The sequence below is a fragment of the Lepisma saccharinum genome, chromosome 8 (genome assembly GCF_977018435.1).
Source record: "Lepisma saccharinum chromosome 8, izLepSacc3.1, whole genome shotgun sequence".
Classification (NCBI taxonomy): domain Eukaryota; kingdom Metazoa; phylum Arthropoda; class Insecta; order Zygentoma; family Lepismatidae; genus Lepisma; species Lepisma saccharinum.
In genome coordinates, this window is record NC_139236.1 from 3,889,863 (window position 1) to 3,912,729 (window position 22,867).

The window sequence follows — 22,867 nt, forward strand, 5'->3', positions numbered from 1 at the left end:
TTCTCCGCAAAAAATTAAGTGCTACGTATCATATATCCCTATTTTTCCTTTATAGAAGGCAATTCTGTGCGCCCCATTATAGACTCTATTGGCGCCTATGGTAATTAGGTGTTGCAAATTTTGATATTATGTATTACCACATTCTTAAATTGTTAAATGTTTTATACCATTTGTTCATTCCCATTTTTTAGATTGCAATCGATCATTCACTTCCATTTTTTATATTATTGTTATTGTATTTATTACCTTATTTATCTAATGTAATTCAATCATTGCAATTACTCATCTCTATGTTGTCCACTGCCTTTTTCAGAGATTAACTAGTCTTTCAAGTAATAATTCCTGTAGGCAGTCAGGTGTTGGTGTCAAACAAAAAAAAAATTGAGGGTGTTTTGACTTAATTATTGTCTGGTTTTCATGTGTGTGTTTTCATCAAGGTTAACTTGTTTATATCATGTATATATATAAATGTTTTAATATGGTTAGGGGTTATTTTGTAATTGGTGCTCTTGCGATACTATTGCGGTTGGGTCATGTTATGAATTCTGAGCCTTATTGGTGTTGTTCTCCTTTTTTCGCAAGGCAGGGGAGTTTGTGACGATTTTTTATGCGAACTCGATTTTAAGTACAATGTGAAAAAATCCCGCATCGAATATCGTCACATTTCTCCTCATCTTACTCCGGTACGCTTCGCGTCTGTCTGGTTTAAAGATTAATGGATTGACCGTTAGAGGTCTCTAGGGCATTTTTCGCCTTACGAACAGCATCGACGAAAAGCGGCAGTTCCTTATCAGCTCGCGAGCCGCGAGGGATTCCTGACGTGACGTAGCAGATTACGGGAGAAGCAGCGGCTCGCAGAACTCAGTGTGCTTCCCTCCCTTTTTCTCTCTCTCGACGGCAGTTTTGATTTCGTCAAACGCTACGAGGGGACGTTGGTTCGCACGCGTTTAGTGCAAATACGTCAGAAGTGATTGGAGTATTTTGGAAATACAGGAACGTCAAATTACGTGGATGCCGATAATGGAATTTGCTTTCCCCATTGAGTATTTTTCGCCGAGGACGACTTGTTGGTTTCGTCTGGTAGAAACCTGAAGTACGAAGGACAATTGGGTCGACAAGTGAGAAGGAAGGATGAGAACAAATACACGACTATAGTATTCGACGAGCACGAGAAGCGACCGATTTGACGACGTCCCAGTGTTCGCTTGATCCAGAGGGATTGTCCAGTTAGTATGGTGGCTCGATTGCGATGACGCTGAGGTATGTACCCAATGACTCTTTTCAATAAGTGAAGTGTGAAAGTGTGTGATTTTTGGACGAGAAGGCCACTTTGACTCTCTTGTCGTTACCTTCGTCACGGAATGATAAATTGAATCATAAGTAAGCCACGAAGTGCGAAGAGTGAATCACGAGTAAAACATTTACAATCCTCCCCCCCCCTTTTTTTTTGTGAATAGACGTCGTAATGTTGCCGTGGATACAGTGAAGAAAGAAAGTGTCGCTGCGACACGTCCTTCCTCTCCCCCCCCGGTTTCTTGCTCAGAGAAACAAAAGGATTAATCGTTCAATTTACCTTGCATATGGGCAACTCGAGTAAGGAGCTTAATGACTCCCCCTCTCACAAAAAAAACAAAAACAGAATCACGAGTTGACATAACTTTCACGCAATATATCAAATGAGTTTAGTATGAGCACCAAAGTAATATGTAATGTAAAAAACGGGTGGTCTTTTTCCTTTGGAATAACTAGCATTTAACGAAAGAGTAGTGTAAAAAAGGCAATCATAGATTTGTTTCGACCTGTTTTAATATATTGTATATTTACGTCATTGGTAGTCACTGGGTTTTGTTCCCGGTTATATTTTTTTGTTGTGCCACCAGTAACGAAGAATTGTTAGTAACTTTTAGTCAGTTATTGTTACGAAGGAACGAAATAATTGTTGTGAATAGTATATGTATATGTTACGTTTGGAAAAACGCCTGCCATTCTGCGTTGCGAGGTAGTGCGTAATAAATCTTGAGTTGACTCAACAAATTAAATTAAGTGTAAATAATTACCCCTTACTCTGTAAAAAATTAGAATCCATTGCATTAGGGCATTTTGACTAAAACGTGATCGGAAGAGCATGCTTGGATGAACAGGCGATTTACTTTCATTGATTGAGAAAGCGACTTAATTTGACTACGATATTTTCAAGTTTGGTTATTGACAAATTGTTTTCTTTTTCTCTTTTTTGTGTGTCAAGTTGGTTCTCTGCGGAGACTGAGGCGACGGTCTAAAATACTGTCATTAGCCTCAACAAGCCCTTCTGACTATTGTAAGTGATAGTTTTCTCTTTACTTCTATTATCGTGCGAGTGATTGAATTTTCCACGGACCTCTGCACCTTCCTTTCAAAAATCTTGACCTTATTGTCACGCACGAGACTATCACGTTACAAGCGTTAACCCTCCATCTTCGTCTTGGACTTCCTACATTACAGATCTCTTACCATCAGTTTTCCCAACAAGAATCCTGATAGTAAGATAGATCTAGTGTACACTCATGTTTCTTCATTAACAAAGTCAGTAACAAAGCTGCTCGTATGTAGTATACACACACAGAACCAGATGACTATGTATACTACACCCTGTGATACATGAGACAGGCGCCAACCTATGTGGCGGAGCGGTTAGTACAGCGCGCTACGACGCCAGTAGTCCCGAGTTCGAATTCCGGCCTGGGCATAGGTGTTCTTTGTGAGTGTCCCTTCATCAATTTCATCCTCATCTTCGCGATTAGTCAAAAGTGGCAGAACAGCGAAATGAATTAAATCAAACATGAGACAGGCTAACTGGGGTGAGAGAATGGTACTGACTGCATCACCTTCAATATAATCGAGATCGAGAATGTGTGAAGCATTACCTCCACACCCCAATGTGCCTTGATTTGTAGTTTTGTTTCTTTAACGTCGCTTTTTCACCTCTTTAGGTTAATAGCAACGATGAGAATGAATGGCGATTAGAAGAAATATATAAAAAGACGAAGACAATGAAACAGCCATGCCCTAACCAAGATTCAAACTTCGGAAGTTGAAGATCGTGACAGGATCCCTGAATCAGATCGTCCACGGAGGTGGCCCGTGTGTCTTCATCGCACGGTGCAATGAACAAGAAAATTTCCATTTTTTCTACTTTACTTTTACGAGCTTGCTTATTAGGATACAAATAAAACACACATGAGAGTTTTATAGCGAAGATAACACACACTAAATTGACTGCTAATGGATAATGAACACTTCAATCTGCAATCTGACCCTGGCAGTTTAGGCGTAAAAAAGAAAGAAAAAAAAGCTTCCAGACAATTTCTTTCTGTAGCCCAGTAGATTCCCAAAGCAAAACATTTACTGGCCTGGCTCTTAGGCATGCTTTCCAGTAAGTCTTCTAAATCAAGTGATAAAAGGAAGAAGAAGAAATCCGTGGAATAATAAACATGGAAGCAGAGAGCGTGAGATGACTTCAATGGGTGTATAAACGAGAGTGGCTGTTGGTGGATGCAGGAAAGTGGTTTGAGTGCGCATGTCGAGCAAACGAGTTTAAGAAATGCCTTGTTTACTGTGAAAGGGTCTGCGTTGACTGTACATGTCAACAAGCAGAGTTGAAGCATCAAGAAAGCACTATGTGTCCAGAGGTTGGCCATAGTGCACGATGATGAGTTTATTTTTACTTTTAAAATCATAAAATCATATGGACACACTATTATTCCATGAACAGCCATTGGAAAGCTGTTTCGTTTAAAGAATACCTGTGTTAACTATGGGTGAGCAGATACCGATACCGGCGGTATCGGTGAGTATTGATTGATTTTCTGTTACCGATACCATCCGATACCAAAGATTTTCAGTGGCTAGAAGAGCTGGCAAAGGCAACAGCTCGTCTCAACATTTGTCCTTTTAAAAGTTCGTTTAGAGAACAAGTAGAAAAAATAAGTCAGAATATTCTCATATTTGTGCGAAATAAGCCAAGCGACACCATAAAACGGCTAGAAATGCGCAAGGGATTCGCTAAGTTTAGCGCATCGGAATGAGAGCCCAGTAGCTACTATTCCCCGTGGCCAACACTCGCGCTACGTTTCCTATTGAGGGGGCCTCCCCGATGGCGCAGTGGTAGCGTCGCCGCCTTGTAATCAAGGGGTCCCGGGTTCGATACCCGGTGGAGGCACAAGTGGTTCGGATCCCACTTTAAACTGTAGGTCCAGTCCCGATTAGCCTTACTGTGCATAAAGTGGACTTAAAACACCAGCTCAACCCAACGTTTCCTATTGAAGGCAATGGTGTTCGCTGGCCCAGGTCATCGCAGAAATGTGCGAATCTCTCTATACCTGCTCGGAAGACACCCGACGACCGCTTCAAGGTCTGGTGATAAAATGCTTCTATTCTTCAGCTCCCATGTTTACGGAAGGGTCTCTCTGACGTCATCAGGATTAAAATTTTTCCGAGTGCTATTTCCATCATTGTAAAGCATGCAATGCAATGATCTAATACACGTAATTAGTGATGCCGTGAGTGATTTTTTTTTAATAAACTTAAAAATCAGACTTTATTTCAATTATGTTAGACGAACCATTTAATGTTAACAGTAACCCAATTGTCAACTATCTTGAGATCTGTGCATAAGGAGGAGGTTTATTGGTTTTACGGATGTGATTACCGATTGTATATTTGACGGGTTATTTGTTCATGTAAAAATTGCCAATAAGTAGAAACTGGAGGATAAATTTATTATTGTTCAAACTTATGACGGGTCTGCAGTTATATCGGAGCATTAAGCGGATTTGCAAATGAAGGTCCAGTACGAGTACCCGAAGGCGTTAGTTACGCATTCCTACGCTCAAGTATAGATTTAGTGCTGTCCCAGGGAATGAATGAAATACCATGTAACGTTCTTGTGTGGCAAAGTGTATAAGAAAACCATCGCACTCTTTTCACAACCCAGGTGGTGTTATAAATCACGCTTATTTAACACAGTTGAACAGTACAGGGAGCCAATAATTGACTTTTTTCTAATATTTCGTCGAAACTCATTCCCACCTGTATTTAAGGCCATAAGGCACGTGTTAGTAATGAAACTTGGACGCGAGTCAAAAATCCGCAATTAACATTTAAGTTATTGAACACAATGGTAGCCCGCGTGTAGTGAAGATTGTAAAAAGTACATGTCAATTGAAATCATCCATTTTGGCTTGTTACACGGAAGCTTCGATTCACAAATATGGATTGACTTTCAGAATTTTATGAACGCTTCGTGTATGTAAAACCCCTATCACACGGAACTGGATTTCTAGTTGGAATGCCCTAGTTGGCGATGAACTGACTTTCTGGGTAGTAATCATGGCCGCCTGGCTGACTGCTTGACTGGTTTTGAGGAATAGGACATGTTCTAATTGCTACTAACTTCTTCGACTAGATTCTGTGGAACAGCCAATCAGAGCAAAGTTTGGCCATGTGAAGATATTCTGTGAGTTTGTAAAGTAGCCTTTTTTTGTCTGTGGCTTCCGAGTGCATACAACACGAAAGGCATGTGTACAATTGAAAAAGCTAAAATATTCTTCCCTACGTGTATAGTAAACGTTGTAAAGTATGTATTTTATCAGCGCCGTTCATCTCTACCTAAAACCATTTAATGCGATGCGATATTTTTCTCGGTTGGATAGTTATCGTATATTAAAAGTGTGAAGTGATACGTTGTTTACATCTCGTGCGGCCGCCATTATGGGAAGGAAAAACTATCGACAAGTACGGTATAACAAGTACCGTGTGAGGCGAAAACTAGCAAATGGGTAGCCAGTCCAGCGTCAACTAGAGCATTCCAACTAGAAATCCAGTTCCGTGTGATAGGGGCTTAACTCTCTATCCAACTTTTGAGTATAGATGAATTCTCCTTGTCCCGAAATTAAAATTCCATGTCGGGTTCTTACGTTCCAAATTTTCTCCAACGTGAGTTCCAATTTCAGGGACACATGAGTTTGTTGAATTTTGAAAAATAATATTTTGAAGGCAGTCCATATATACACCTAAAATCCAATTAGTGTGTATTGTGTGTTCATTTGTCATTCTATGCTATTCAGGTACAACCTCTCGCATGAGGATTAATCGCCAAGCCAGTATGAATGATGAAAAGCGCTATCGCAACTCAAGGGACATCTGAAGGTCCCAGATTAAGATCCCCGGGTTCCTAAGGAAATTATACGATTTGATGACAACTGAAATGGACTGGGTAGGTGTGGCACAGCGTATGGATTTCTGCACTTTTTGCAATGCTTTCAAACAATATTTTTACTGGGTTATTCACCAGGCGAGTTGTGGAGAACATTCCAAGCTTTCGAGAGCTAACGTCGCTCTCATCTTCAGGGTAGAAGTGAGAGTGACGTTAGCTGTCGAAAGCTTGGAATATTTTCGGCGTTTACCGAGGAGAAATATTGCCCCCCCCCCCCCCCCTTCCAGGTTGGAAAGATCGACCCAGTCTTGCGATAACTACGTAAAAATTTCACGCGTCGCCACTGCACCCCACCCTCCTGGGAAGCAAATGGCAAGATGAAAGGCATGGCTAAGTGAAAGCTGAACCCAAATGTGACCATGAAGGCATGGAACTGTTTAGTTAACGATGTGGGAAATAAACCATTAATTGCCAATTATTGATTGAAAGCACCTGTGGGTAACATAGGTGGATGTTTTTAAACCACCCGCCGCGCTAATCCCGGGTCAGGTAGTTGCGGAGTTCTCGGAAAAGAGGGATGAAGGTTGCTGTGAAATTAGCTTCGTTTTATCTATACGTCGAAGCGGGAAGGGGATTCGGCATTTCTTCTTGTCCTCTTCCCTTCTGTGTCAGTTTTTTGTGTGACTGCCGGTATCGGCCAATGAGGATTATTTATTTCCGCTGAGATTCGATTGGGAACATACGGCTTTGAATGATAATGCTAAGGAAGATTGGGTTTTTGTTTCAAGTCCACTTTATGCACAGATAGGCTAATCGGGACTGGACCTACATTTTAAATTGGGAGCCGAACCACTATGTGTCTTCACTGAGTATCGAACCCGGGATCTATTGATTACAAGGCGACGGCGTTATCACACCATCGGGGAGACCCCTCTAAAGATGTATATACACACACCACTACTTGCAATAATGTACATAAATTATTTATCAGGAACTTTACTTTTCATCAAATGGACGTACCATCATTCTTTTTGTTATTTAATTAATTTTCAATTTTTTACTTCTTTGACATTAATTTCCTTGCCATGACAGTTGTTTTTGCACAAATTTTAGCGGTCTTAACTACACGTAAGCTGCTAGATGATGAAAATTTTCTGTTTTATCTCTGATTTTATAGCGTCTCTTTTTACTATTTATATAATAACAATATTTTGTAGTCAAGAAACAAAGAACAAAATAGGTATTAACGTTGTCTTTCCTCCGTTTCTTAGTCTGTGGTTACATACAAGAATACTCCGTACGTATCATAGATATTTCGTACTAATTAATTAATTTGCATATTATTGCGAATCGACCTATGAATGAATTAATTAGAAACACTTTTATTATTATATTTCTGAAACACTTGGCTCGGACTGGCTCCCCAAATATATTTCTTGATACGTGCCAAGTGATGTGACGAGTTAGTATGACTCGGTAACTAGCCTTTTTATTTTATATTGGAATTATACAAGTATCGGTATCGGTAGGAATCTGACATGGCAGGCCTGTACCCAAGGGGGGGGGCAGGGGGCCATGCCTTCCTCGAGCCATGAACATTTTTAATTTTGAACGTATAAAAACTTACAAAAATTACGTTGATGGCTTTCAAATTTTGCGTGAATTCCGATCTTGTCCTTGCACAAATGAATAGGTTGTTTCTGGACAGAGGCAGGCTCTAGAAGTCTGCAGTCTGCAATATTGGGCTATTTTAGTTCTATAACCATTGATGCAAGGCTATCAGACGTTCCGATTTAGTCGGGACAGTTCATCCCTTTTAATCCATGCCCCGACCTTTTCGCCTCGGCTCGATCACAAATGTTTCATAAAATTAGAATAGAGGGGAATTTTCTATACGCTTTACATTATGGAAGAAAGGTTCCTCAATGACTGCAATACAAAACCAACCATATAAGGGTAATTTAGCTCTCCACCTGCACTGCAAGGTCTGTGATCCCTTTTCGCCACCACTGAGCAGAAGGATAAAAACAACTTTGTTTTCTTTCTCCCACATCAAAGTTTTTCTGCATCTGATGTCCATTCTGCCACTCAATGGCTTAGGGTTAATTAATATTATGTAAATAGGAGAATTCGCTTCACAGCAGGTTTGTTGCTAGATTTTTGGGGTCAAAAATTGCCTGAAGTAATTTAAGCATATATTGTTATTTGTTCAAAAGAAAGGAATTTACGAAATTCTGTCAATCGGAATTTGTTTTTCTGCAACTTTTCTTCTTTTCTACTTGTAATCGTCTTGAACATAAATACACAGTGTTGTGACCGTACAACAGACAACTTTCACAGTGTGCAGAAGACAATAAGGCCAAAATATTGATACTAATAGCATTTTCTACCCAACATGTATGCATCCCCATTTAATAGGTTCTTGGTTCCACTGGCATTTATTTTTACTGCCGAATAAGATTCTAAAAGCGAAAATACACCATAGAAACAATATTACGCCAGCAGACACACTGCCAGGGTGAAGTCACTTAGCCGTTTCCTTCAGATAATTTATTTTCAGGGTTTGCACTGACTCCAAAGTCGTGGACAACTCGAGGAGTCAGGAGAACAAGGCTAGGACTGAGGTCATTGGAAACATTTTTTTTTTAAAAAAAAAAGCTTTCAAAACCTGGAAAAGTCAGGGGAATTAAATTATTTTTCCTTGGCAGAATTTGTAATCTGAGACACTTTTTTTTATTTTATCTTTCCAACAATCTTCTTTTTTGGGTTATATTGCTTATAAAAAGGTTCTTTCATTTTATTTTTCATTTATTTTCAAAAATGTTCAACAAACGTGATTCATTTGATTAACTTACAAAGTTGAAGTGTACGGTAACTCTTTATTTTTTAACATGTGAAATCATTACACAGTTATGTAAAATACCTGGAAAAGTCAGGGACTTTGCAAAGTGGGTGTGAACCCTCATCTATCAACCTCGCACACATCATGTTGCTTCTCGTAGGCTATTTGAATTGTACATGCACATTTTTTTTCGCTCTCTGACAGAAACAAATGTCAGTGTCAGCTGCAAATATTTGTCACGTGATTGCATACATATAGGTTAGAAAATGCTGTTCTTCAACATTTCGTAACAAAATGAGCAAATTTCTCTACCCACCCTCTCCTATACACCCCCCACACACATACATATATACATACATTTATTTAAAATTGGCCTATGGGTCTGCCCCCCCCCCAAAATCCTGGGTACGGGCCTGGTTCATGGTATGGGTATCGGCTCAGCTCTAGTGTTAATAACCTATTTTTTAAAATTTCAGAAAGCAGTTATATTTATTAATTTTTAAGAAAAGAACGCGTAACTGAATTACAGTTGTTCATTTTTTAAAAAGAAACAACCTAGTTATAGTTACTGTCAGGCACGTAGCCAGGGGGAGGACTCGGGGGGGGGGCTGAAGCCCTCCAGAGACCCTATAAATATCTAGTTTAGTGTATAGTGGTAATTAATTTTACTTCCTTAGTAGGGTTAAATATCTTGTACCGTATAATGGGTTGTAATAAACTGAGAAATTAATCTTCAGGGCTTCTACATCCCCTCCCACTTTTTCGCCTTTAGATGGCGGCTGTTGATAAGGGATGCACCCCTCCCGAAATAAAATTCTGGCTACTGTATTAAATTATCTGAATTATTGTTACTATTTTTAAAAGTAACTAAAATATAACTACATTTAAAATAAGTAAATGTCAGCTTCTGTTTTTCCACACAGTTTGAGTTTTTGCTTTAAGACCACTTTTTGCACAGATAGGCTGATCGGGACTGGACCTACAGTTTAAAGTGGGATCCAAAACAAAACAGAGTTTACTTTTATACGTTTATATTTTTACTCGTCCAATTAACTAATTTCTAGGCCCGCGTGTACAAGTTGTGAAGTAAAATATAGGGTTTTAGTAAACGGATAAAGCTTTCTAGAACAAAAATATCTTGTTTGAACAGAAATCTGTTACGAACAAAGCTGGTGTTGGGCGACATTTCTTTTAAAATAACTCTGTAGAAATCGGAAGAGGTCTGCTGTGTTTTCAAAACTTATGATAAGCAAACAGAAGTGGCAACATTGCGTTTATGTTTTGGAGGATTGTAAAGTTGTGAGACCACTCTGACGTCTGTTGGTTTGAAAGACCACATTGACATCTTACAATCAAAACAAGCAAACGAGGATGCTTGTGACCTTGCTTGGCCGCTTCCTTCAAATCTCAAATGACGTCACAGCAGTCAGAATGACTGAAATAATTAATGCTTTGTTTCTGCACGTATTCGGAGTTTTCTCTCTCTCCCTCCCTCCTCTCTCCCACACAACACATACACTCACAATGAAGGCCTTGTTTCTGAGTGTATGACAGCGTGAACAGTTTTCGAATGGAAGCAGCGGCACCACCAAGTGGGGAGCAGAGTGGGCCATGAGCCACCTATAATCAAACTGGTCCACCCTATCAAAATGTAATTGGCAAATCTCGTGATACAAATAAAATGAAAATGTAAATATAATGATAAATATGATGATAAATCTTACACGATTCGAATCTTGGATATCGAGTTTCAAGGCACTTTCCACATCCGCTGGATCGTGATGGCCTGAACCAAGTTTGTTAATGGCCCAGGAATTTTAAATAAATTCAATTCCGGTCCAGGAGAGAAAATCAGCTAACTTAAATGGGTTATGGACCCTAAAGAACTTTTATATCTGTAAAGTATTTAAATTCGGTCCAAAACCCTTTTATCTATAAAATTATCTGTTAAAATTCCGAGTGAATGTCTGCAAATAAATTGGTTTAATTTTAGAACTAATGAAAATTTTGTCAGAACAAATGAGAACTGAGAAAATTCAACCATTCTGGATCGTTTTCGGTTTGAAATTAAAAATTGGGTGGGGGTAGTGTAATTTCTTTCAGACACATTTATTCCATTAAAAATTTCCATGTTCAGTACATATTAAGAACTAACGAAATATTTGCCAGAACTATCAAAAACTAACAAAGAACTAACGACTTGGCTAGGTTTGGAGTGGGCAACAAAAATAGGTCGGAAACTTCAGAGATTATGCCTACCAGAGCATATTTGTTGATATAGACTATTCTTGTTTATGTGTAGACCTACATCAGTGCGGAAAAACCAAGAAGGATCATTCACTTGGAGAACCTACTGAATGATACATCTCAGAAGCAGAAGAGAATTGCTTAAGCAATGTGTAACACAATTCCTCCCAAAATTGCAAATTTTCTAATGGAGCATTATAAGCATTATATTATTATCATCATGTTTATCATTAATAACTTGATTTCTCTTTGCGTCACATCATTCCTCCTAAATCAGACAATAGGCTTTATTTCCAAATTGTGATGCAAAGTATCTCATAAATGACCTTGCTTATTTGCTTACAAATTCTGTATTTTCCTCCTCTGTTTTTCAGGTTGCAGTTGCCACACTCCAGGATCTGAACGCTTCAGGTGTGACATTGTATCAGGTCAGTGCCAGTGCAGACCGCACGTTGTTGGGAGGACCTGCAGTCGCTGTCAGGTAAATTCCCTTTTGGCATGTTCATAAGCCATCGTGCGTAACTACCCAGATAGCATGAAAGCCTGTGGCAAACTTGCAGTAGCATGCTTGTAGCTTGTCAAAGCGAGTCTGATATAGCAAGCTTGAATCAAACTGATAGTTGTCTTTGACAAGCTTGTATCAAGCGTGCAGCTTTCTGTGACAAGCTTGCTGTAATTTTGAAATGTGGTAACTAGTTGGCTTGATTCAGCCTGTCATTACATTACACGCTTGCAAGAATCTAGTTCACTTTATATAAATAGCTTGTTTCAACCACGAAGCATCTTCCTATCTGGGTAGTCACCCGACCATTTCAGAGTAACTTCATTTGATATTTCAAATCTTGAACATATGAAAATTAGGACTGACCTGATGCTACTTATGAACCGATTTCAATGTCAATACTTGAACACTAAGAATTAAAATTTCTCCAGAATATTTATAAATGTTACTATGTAAGTATTCCTTTTGAATTGTGCCATAACAAACATCCCCCCCTCCACTTAGGAATTTCACATCGAGCACTGAATAAAATAGCTACCATTGAATAACAAAATTAATTTATTCAGAAAATAATGTTGGGAAATAAATGATTTTTTTTATTTTGGATTTGGAATTTGTGACAGTGTTGCAAGGAATTTTTAGGAGACTGTGAGACTGTGAGTCCCCAGTTGGTGTACTACACTAGTGAATGAAGTTCCTTCAGTAGTTAGTGATGGTCAGAAACACACGGGAACATCTGGGCAACCCTCAAGCCACAATGTAATGGATGAATTTTCATGTTCATTTTTCTCGGTTTTATACTTTTGTGGGTTATCAAGTTTTACTCCTGAGCCACTCAATTGATAATTGTGATTATTATAAACCTTTCCTGTACATTATAAACATATTCCCTAATATTTTAAAACAAGAGCTAAAGTTTGGATTATTTACATTTATGCAATTGAAACACCTCTTACTTGCAGTGTAATGTTGTCAGTATATTTTACATTTGTATTCCTAGGTATTGAAAATAAATGTTCAAATATTTATTCTATTTTCTTCTTAGATTGGTTTCTGGAACATTCATTCAGGTCGAGGGTGTGACTCATGCCAGTGTGATTCGGTGGGGTCAGTGAACCAATCATGTAGTGCCAGATCAGGGCAGTGTCACTGTCGTCCTGGGGTGGGAGGACCTCAATGCGACCAGTGCCTTCCTGGCTACTTCGGTTTCTCTGCCTCTGGCTGCAAAGGTAAGGCAAGTAAACTGTAGCATTAATTAAAAACTTGCAAAGAAATGTGTTGAGATAACTCAGCAGATTTCAGACTGTGTTAAGAAAATGCTTCTCCAAATATCAACATTACTTGTATTTCATATTCAGTGGCGATGATTAGGGGGCACGTGGGCAGTTACCCCCCACTTTTTGCTAATTTTGCCCCCACACTATTCTAAACCTTATGTATAAATGGAATATAAACTGTCTTTTCCTCCCCTCCCTCCAGTTTTGGCACCTTGGCTCTGCAGTTTCGGAACCCATTCGCTGCCACTGCTTGTATTCATAAGAAAAGTATTATTTGCAAAAACTTTGATATTTGTTACAAAAATGTTTCCTCCATTTTTCTGGTTTCCTGCTTGTGATTTTTCTTTTTTGTACAGAAATACTTGTCAATAGGTTCTCTGGTGCAAATTGGAAATAACTGTTAATATTTATTCAGTTAGGACAATTCAATGATTTTAATTCTTTTTATGCAACTTTACATTACAAAATTCTCTACTTTCTTTCCAAATATGTTGGCAAAAGCAAATAATTCAGTCCCAAACACACAAAGGGGAGCTGATTAGGTTAGAACCCCCTTAGAAATTTTGAGAAAAATGACATTTTTAAATAAAAGCATTGAAAAATTTGGGAAACACCGGGGGAGGTAAATTCAAACCCCCTTAAAATGACCCTTGATTGCCATTCTTAAGAGTGGAAAGATAGAAAAATTCAAAAAAAGATAAATAAGTTTGCAACATAGTAACAAAAATAATAAATACAAAAAACCCTTTGTTATGAATAGGGGAAAAATTTTATCCTTTTCATGCATATTTTACAGTTTGCAAAAATAAACTTTCTTACACATAATTTGCCAAAGCCTGAAACATATGGGGCAATAAGAATAATGGAAAATTAACATAGCCAACAATTTTAAATTTCTAACATTGATAATTTTCTCTTGCATAGTTAGTAACCCAATGTACCCAGAAAAAAATAATGAGCTCAATTCTGCAATAAAAAGAATATAATTATAAACAAAAAACAAAAATTATAAAATAATTTACAATTTTATTTCACCTTAATACCTCAATAGGGGTAATAAGAAACAAGCTGTGTATTTTAATGTTGTCTATCTATTAGACTGGCTTGAGTAAAAAGGTACACTCAACATGTGGATCTAATTTACCCAAAATATTTTGGATGCATATTTTTTTAAAATATTTTTTACTACAAAGGAATGAAAATGCAAGAAAATAAATGTAATGGCAAAAGTTTTGACACAGCTCTATATTTTCAAATCAAAATCAACCGACATCTTCAAATGCTTATTTCTAATAGGTTTAATTTATTATAAATTAACAAGGCTAAACAAGAACATCATATTTGTGACTTTATAATATCCTTATTCTTCTCTGCATATAGTGTTTTGATTCAAACTAGGTCTGAGCGGCTTAAAGTAAATGGTCCATTTAAAGATATAGGGCCACACAAGATAAATTATTCATGTACACTTTGTATGTCGTCGTGAGGAGGCCAATTAAAAGTACCCAAAAATTCTTTGAGGAACTTCATTATGCAGCTGGCTTCTTGCACTTTAGTAACTCATCCCACATACCAGCTGATGTCATAGTAAATGGCATAGTATCGTTCTGGCTTAATAGTATCTGTTTCACTATCTTCTTGATCTTCATGAGATGACTGTTCTGCTTGCCATGATGAGAAATCAAAGTCGACATCATCATCCTCATCATCATTCAGAAGCTTAGGGTCTAATTCTTCCTCAGATGTCTCCTCATCTTCCAAATTTTTTCCCACTTCTTAGCTGTTTTCTTTTCTGATTTTTTGATGGCTTTCTCTTTCTGTTTCATATTCTTTTGCTTTTGTTTTTCTGCTTTTACTTCATATTTTTTCTTCTTTACATCTTCGTGTTCTTTTAACACTTTCAATACTTTTTGACTTGTGACAATTTCACCTTCACCTTGAGAAACTCTCTTTCTCTTTTCCACAGGTGCTGTACAGTCTTAGAAAAAAATACCTGGGCCACGGGACGTAGAATTTCGTAACGTCTTAAAACCTGTTGTTTATGCAACCCAAATAACAAAATATTCGCTTAAGTTTGCCTGGTGATTCTGAGTTCTCGGTAAGGATTGAGCTTTGATAGCATGAGTCACATGACTCGTGCCCCAGCCACAACAAACAGCTGGGTGCTACGATGCCTCCAGAAGAAAATTTCAGGAACTGGTTTCTTGACAAGAGCTACTCGTAAGGAAATACTATTCTTTCAAGTGATATTAGAGTCATTGTCAAGAAGGTTCGCTGAAATGATGGTTCTCATCACAGACCACATGCCACACGTTAATTGTTTAAGTCCAGTTCATGCACTGGACCTACAGATTAAAATGGGATCCGAACCAAATGCCTCTCTATTTGGTATTGAATTCGGAAGTCTTTCATTACATGGCGAAGACGTTACCACTACGACATCAGAGAGGCAATGGAACTCCTTGAGAAAGAGATAAGCGAAAATTGCTACGTGACAAACCATATTTGACCGTAAATTTTAAAAATAAGACAATATTTTGTACTGACAGTTTCGAACCGTGGGAGAGGCATATATTTTTTTGTACCATCGTCCATTTCACGAGTTTATAATTCTTCCTCACCGACGCGAGTAACGCGAGTGGTAGAAGAAAAGCGAAGTAAAATAACTGAAACAGAAATAAAAGGAAAAAGCGAAATAAATTTTATTCATAATATTCTGCAGTCACTTGAGTTGTATTCACGGGATGCTATCTATAAAGAAGGCCGTGGTCTCTTCCTTGTCTTTTTCGCTTTCTTTGTGCTCTTGCTTCCCCCGTCACGATTGGTCTAAAACTAATTAATGCGACGTTAATTAAACAATCCAAACAACGAAACAATGCACAATCAACTGCACAAAACAACATTACAAATGTTTTCGAATCGCAAAACAATTGAGATGCTGTAAAATGACTTAAGATGCAGTAATAAAGTGGGAATTCGGTACCGTATAGAATTAAATCAGTAGAGATGTTCGATTTGATTGGATGTTTGTTATTTAGATTTGCTATTCTTTCACTTTTGGCAAATAGCGACGATGAAGATGAGTGATGCTATGATGAAATTGATGAAGGGACACTTACCAAGGACACCCACGCCCAAGTCGAGATTCTAACCAGGGACCCATGGCATCGTAGCGCGCTGTGCTAACCACTCCTCCATGGAGTGGACATTATACCATATTTTGTGTGCTCAATTGGGATCAATCAATGGAATGAATAGGCATATTATATGATTAATAAATTCATATCATGATACCACGTCATATTATTCGGCACGAAGTAACATCAGAGACATTCAATCTTGCATTTTTGCCTTTCAACTAATTCTTTGAATTCAGGTTAATCACAACAATAAGTTAAATTATGAAGCAAATGATAGTGAATGTGGGATATTATTACGAATTACCTGACAGAAACAACATTAAGCAGGCTCGGTGGTCAAGCTCATTAAGTGATTGACATTCGATATCGTCGCCAAAGTTCCCTGGTTTGAGTACCGTCCTTGTCGGGGGTGTTTGACTATTTCGTCATCAATTTCATGTAATGGTCACTCGTCCTTATCGTCGCGATCATCAAACAGGGAATAAAAATTATAAAAATAAATACGATGGTTGTTGAGTTGGTGTTTTTTAAGTCCACTTTATGCACAGTAAGGCTAATCGGGACTGGACCTACAGTTTCAAGTGGGATCCGAACCACTTGTGCCTCCACCAGGTATCGAACCCGGGACCCCTTGATTACAAGGCGACGACGCTACAACTGCGCCATCGGGGAGGCCCTAATAAATACGATGGAAGAGTACTTATTTCATCTCTCACGAAATCTCCTACAAAACCGGAATATATAAAATACATGTATATTCATTCACATACATTTTCGATTTCTATATTTAACTAATCGAGACCGAGAACGGGAGAGCAATTTTCAATTCGACAAACCGAGAGGCGGAGAAACTGTCAAGTCTCGTTTCTTCTTGGCACCTCCGTAATCGAGTTGTTCTGTTTGTCATTGGCTTTGTATTGGCAATTATTGTCATTATTCTTCCCCTGGAGGTAAACCATAACGATGAATTATGATGAAATGAAGCAGATAAAAGGGCAAGAACAAGAAAGTCATGCCTGTTCGGGACTCCAACCCAGAACCTTATGTAACGAGATTTGAAATTCTGGAGAAGGCGTCCGTCTTTCGCTTGGTTTTCTCTTTCCTCTACTTCTCTTATATTATCATACATGTATAATAAAAATGGATCTGATACGATATGTTGCGATTCATAATTGTGCTGGTTAGATGCTACAGATGTGAACTCCAACCTGCAATATATTATTCCCTTTTGTTTCGTATCTGGTTGAACATGAAATTTTCTTACACTGTGACAATTTCTTTCTTAGTTTTGGTTTGGTGCACAGATATGCTAATCTGGACTCGACCTTCAGTTTAAAGTGGGATACTAACCACTACGTGCATCCACCGTGTATCAAACCCGGGATCCACTGATTACAATGCGACGACGTTATTACTACGCCATCGAGGAGGCCCCATGACAAAAAGTTATTCACTCGATCTCTACCATAATTTATTTCAGCATTTACATTTTCGTTTTCTTCTCCTTTTTTCCTTTTGTTAACTACTCTTATACAACTCTTTTTGCGTCTTCAAATTTCTTCTTGTTTGAGGAAAAAATAATACATGCAGGCTGTATAAAAATCTCCCGTTCAAATAGATAAAACGTTCACTCTCGAGAACTAATTTACATGTTTATCACTAACGTAACCATTAGGAAGGAAACTATTGAAATGTTAACTGATATAACTGCAGATGAAACAATACTTACAGCCACTAACGAAATATCTATTCTTGTGTAGCCTCACAGACAACAAGTATATGGTGAGTCATTCACTCTTGCTGACTACGGGCGAAGGTCACTGAACCAAAGGGTGGTGGCAAGCAAGCAGGCTTCTGCTCTACCAAAGTCGAGGTCACGTGTTCCAGTTATCAATGGCGTACGAAATAAGGAGGAACACAGCTATCTGACATATGTTTTGGTCCCGTCATTGCACGTAGAACACTTTATCGTCGTGGCCTTGAAGTTCCCTCAGGGCACTCCTACGTAAAGGCTTCTCAGCTAGAAGGATATCTTCCTCATTGAGTGGAGGAAAAGTGGGTGCGTATAGAGGTCCTTCAACTTTCGTATTCTTTTTCATTTCAGAACCCGTGCTGTATCGTCGACTTAATTCAATCTATCCGATGTAGGTTTTAGGTTCTGTTTCTGTTCGGTTATTTCACGTTGTCTTCCTGCTTATGTTATTCGCGACGAAGGTTCTGGATTCGATAATCTGGACAATAACGGGATTGTGTTGGTTGGTTGATTGGTGTCTTAAGTCCACTTTATGTCCTGTTATGCTAATCGTGAATGGACCTATAGTTTAAAGGGGGATCCGAACCACTATGTTCCTCCACCGAGTATCGAACCCGGGATCCCTTAATTACAAGGCGCCCACGATCCCACTGCGCCATCGGGGATTGTGTTCGAAACGAATGAATCAAATTTGAGTGATATGATATGCAACCATTGGAAGACTATTGAAAGAAAAGCTATGGGAACCTGCTAGTTTTTCTACTGCAGACAGGAAACCATAAACATGGAAGAGAAGCTTATATTCTATGAAACCTGACGCTATGTGCTCGAATACTGGCTAAATATAATCCATAGAGGCATAGCAACGTTAAACAACCTCTTATATGATACATATAGGTTTAAAAATGTCAAAATACAAAGATTGTGTGCGCCTCACTGATGGCGTAGTGGTAAAGCCTTGTAATCAAGGGGTCTGGGGTACGATACCAGGTGATCGCACATAGTGGTTCGGATCCCACTTTAAACTGTATGCACTTCAAGTTAGTCTATCTGTGCCGGTGACTCAGTCGGTAACGCGTCTGACTACCATGCTATAGGCCCCGGGTTCGATTCCCGGCCGGTTCAAGCCCGGGAACTTTTCTAACGTTGGAAGCGGCCCCAGCGCCCACCCAGCGTCGAATGACATGGGTACCTGGGGGGAAACCCTGGGGGTAAAGGCGGTCAGGGGCGTGATGCTGATCACATCACCCCCACTCACGAACGAATCAAGAAAGTGTGGGGCGTTACCCCCACACCCCCTATACGCCTTCATGGCGTAGCGCCAAGCACAGGTGAGAACTTTACCTTTTTTTTTTGTTGCATAAAGTGGACTTACAACAAAATTTAAACTTGCGATAAAGATTATGATAAGGTATTAAAGAATTGGGTCTAACACATTTTTTTATTGTTTACCAATGACATTGTTAACTTATATTCTTAATTTCAGTTTCAAGATGAAATCGGCTACGAAATAAAAGGAGTGGGTTCATATTTCTGTTACGAAATTCCACTTTTGTAGTAGACCTGTGCCACACTAAGTTGTGACGATAAACAAATCTGAGACACTTTCAAAGTATTAAATTGCTATCTACGTATTTGGGAAAAATCTTTCAATATAATACTTTTTTGGACGCGTCAAATCATAGTATTTAATTCCTGTTTTAGCAGCTTTAAGAAACCTGATTTTTTGGGGGGGGGTTACAAATGCCCTTTCTGCTCCCGTCAAGTTACGCCTATGACAAACAGGAATTCAAAGTAAAAGACTGTCCCGACTAAATCGGGAGACACGTCTGATAGATTTACAATTGGGAAAATCATAATTAAGCGTGTAGTTGAAAACAACCTATTTTCATATATTGCATGCAGCTCTACTTTTTCTGCAATGTGGATCAAGAACTGGGGACGTGGAGAAGCACAACACTCCACGTAACCAATAGTCACGTGACCCTCTTTGCTTTCCTGTCATGTTGACCTTCGCGTGGAACACATTTCTCGGTGTTAAGACAGGCAAAATCACCCGATCATCGAAGGGTGCAATATGTGTTGCCTACCCTCGTGCATTACTTGCTCCTATTAAAGCCTTATGGGGAAGAACTTTTTTCCATGACTGTACGTAGAGCCACTTTTTTTTTATAGTTGCTAACTAACTAACTAACTAACTCTCTAGCCTTCTTAAACCCGAAGGTTCATGGCTGCAGCAACACAGGCCTTCCATGTTTCCCTATTTTGAGCAAGTTCTATATACTCTTTTCCATCCCTACCGATTTCCCTTAGGTCCATCTCAACGTTGTCCCTCCATCTTCGTCTTGGCCTTCCTACAGGTCTCTTACCATCAGGTTTCCCAACAAGAATCCTGTAAACTCCTCGTTCCTCTCCCATTCGTGCCACATGGCCTGCCCACCTAAGTCTTCTTGATTTAATTATTCTAATAATATCTGGACATGAATACAAATTATGTAGTTCTAAATTATGTAACCTTCTCCACTCACCTGTCTCCTCATCCCTTTTAGGTCCAAATATTTTCCTAAGGATCTTATTTTCAAATACTCTCAATTTATGTTCCTCTTTCAATGTAAGGGACCAAGTTTCACATGCATATAATACTACAGGCAAAATTACTGTTTTGTATATTTTAACTTTCAGTTTCTTAGATATTAAACGAGAAGACAAAAGTTTATGAAGAGAGAAGTAACATGCATTTCCTGAATTAAGCCTACTTTTTATTTCCTCTTTAATATAATTTTCATTTGTTAATATTACTCCTAAGTATTTGAATTTGGAAACTGTTTCAAACGAGTTGTTATCAATAATTAGATTTTGATTATTACCTAACACTTGGTTTCGGCCTGTAAGCATATATTTAGTTTTCTCTTTGTTAACTTCCAAACCTATCTCTTTAGCGGTTTTGAAAAATATTTTAGCATTATTCTTAATTGTATTCACATCATCCCCCAGTAAGTCTACATCATCTGCATATGCTAACAACTGAGTCACACCATTTAATTTTAGTCCTTCTTTAGTTTCGTTTACCTTCCTAACAGCATATTCTAAGGCAAAATTAAAGAGCAATGGAGATAATGCATCTCCTTGTTTTAACCCATCATGAATTGTAAATTTGTCAGACATATTAATACCCACACGAATTTTACTTTCTGTTTCACTGGTGCATACTTTTATCATACTAACAAGCTTCTTAGGTATTCCAAACTCAACTAATATATTATATAGTTTATCTCTTTTGACTGAATCATATGCTTTTTTGAAATCAATGAATAGCTGATGGACATTTTGATTATATTCCCACTTTTTTTCAAGTGTCTGTCTGATGTGAAAAATTTGATCTGTAGTTGATCTGTTACGTTTAAATCCACATTGATAATCACCTATAATTTCATTAGCATATGGGGTTAGTCTTGTTAAAAGAATGTTAGATAATATTTTATATGTTGTTGAGAGTAGAGAAATTCCACGGTAATTATTGCAGTTCATTTTATCACCTTTTTTAAACACAGGAACAATTATGGATTCTTTCCACTGTTGAGGGATTTCTTCTTTATTCCATATTAAACAGATTAATTTATGAATTTGATACATTAATGAATTTCCACCATATTTAATTAACTCAGCTGGTATTAAATCAATGCCAGGTGCTTTGTTATTCTTTAGCCTTTTAATAGCATCTTTAACTTCAGTCAAGTTGGGTTCTGGAACTAAAGGTTCTGCTGTGTGTACTTCATTCACTTCTGATTTATCTCCTACATGGACATTTAAAAGGTCATTAAAGTAGTTCTTCCATCTATTTAGAATATCACTTGGGTCAGCTAGAAAATCACCGTCTTTATCTTTTATCAAGTTTAGTTTAGGTTGCCACCCCTTTCTAAATTCATTTACACCTTTATATAAATCTCTGATATTTTTATTTTTGCTGTTTGTTTCAATTTCGTTAATTTTGGTTTTCAAGTAATCTCTTTTTTTTACTTCTAAACGTGCGGTTAACTTCTCGCTTTATTCTATTATAATTGTTTAGATTTGTATCATCAGAGTTATTTAACCACCTAAGTCTAGCCTGATTTCTTATTTCTATTAGATTATGACATTCATTATCAAACCATGGCTTACTTTTTCTCGGTTTATGGTATCCTATAATTTCTTTAGCTGCTGATTCTATTGCATTACGTATGTGCTCCCAATTCTTATTTACGTCTGTTTCATTTATATTTTCATCATCATTTAAATCCTGCAAAACATCAAATCTATTTGACAGTTTAATTTGGTAATCTTTCTTAATTCTTTCATCAGTAAACTTTTTATAGTTGCAGATAGTTTTTTTTAGTTGTGTTGTGTTTTTAGTTGATTCATCCTTTTTGTTAAGACCTTGATTAGTTTTATGTTCATTGCCCTCTGAATGCCGACTTTCAAAGTCTGTTTCTGTGGGGCTGTATCTTATTATCAGTATCTTATTATATTACCCCATTTGCTTTTCATATTTGGGGTAATAAGATACATGACAATAATCACTCTTTATTTGTATGACAGAAAATTTACAAAATACACCAGAAAGTCCACAGAATCACGTAAAAAATATCAAGCATATATACTCTGTATTTATTATAGAATGTAATATTTGTGTGAAAACACTACTTTCCCATGGAAAAGTTTCACACAAGCATAAACAAATGTTGGAAAATTGTTAAACATAACCAGAAACTTCTTGATTATTTTTTCTACAGTGATAGATAATTAATGGAGCTAGCTTGTGATTCTTTTCAAATTTTTACTTTCAAAAATAAAGAAAAGAAAAAATATGTTTCTTATTACCCCTGTTTCTTATTCCTCCACTCTCCCCTATAGCAATATGTGCTGTAGCAGTGTGA

The 22,867-nt window shown here is 37.9% G+C and overlaps 1 protein-coding gene across 3 annotated transcripts in view; it reads left to right on the forward strand.

The window, feature by feature from the left end:
* Positions 1 to 22,867, forward strand: part of wb (wing blister) — an 849,362-nt gene that overhangs the window by 619,909 nt on the left and 206,586 nt on the right. For all 3 annotated transcript variants that reach the window (XM_083126284.1, XM_083126285.1, XM_083126286.1), the window contains exons 16-17: positions 11,657 to 11,763; positions 12,830 to 13,013. In XM_083126284.1, the coding sequence (XP_082982410.1) occupies positions 11,657 to 11,763; positions 12,830 to 13,013 (291 nt within the window). The remainder of the gene's footprint in view (positions 1 to 11,656; positions 11,764 to 12,829; positions 13,014 to 22,867) is intronic.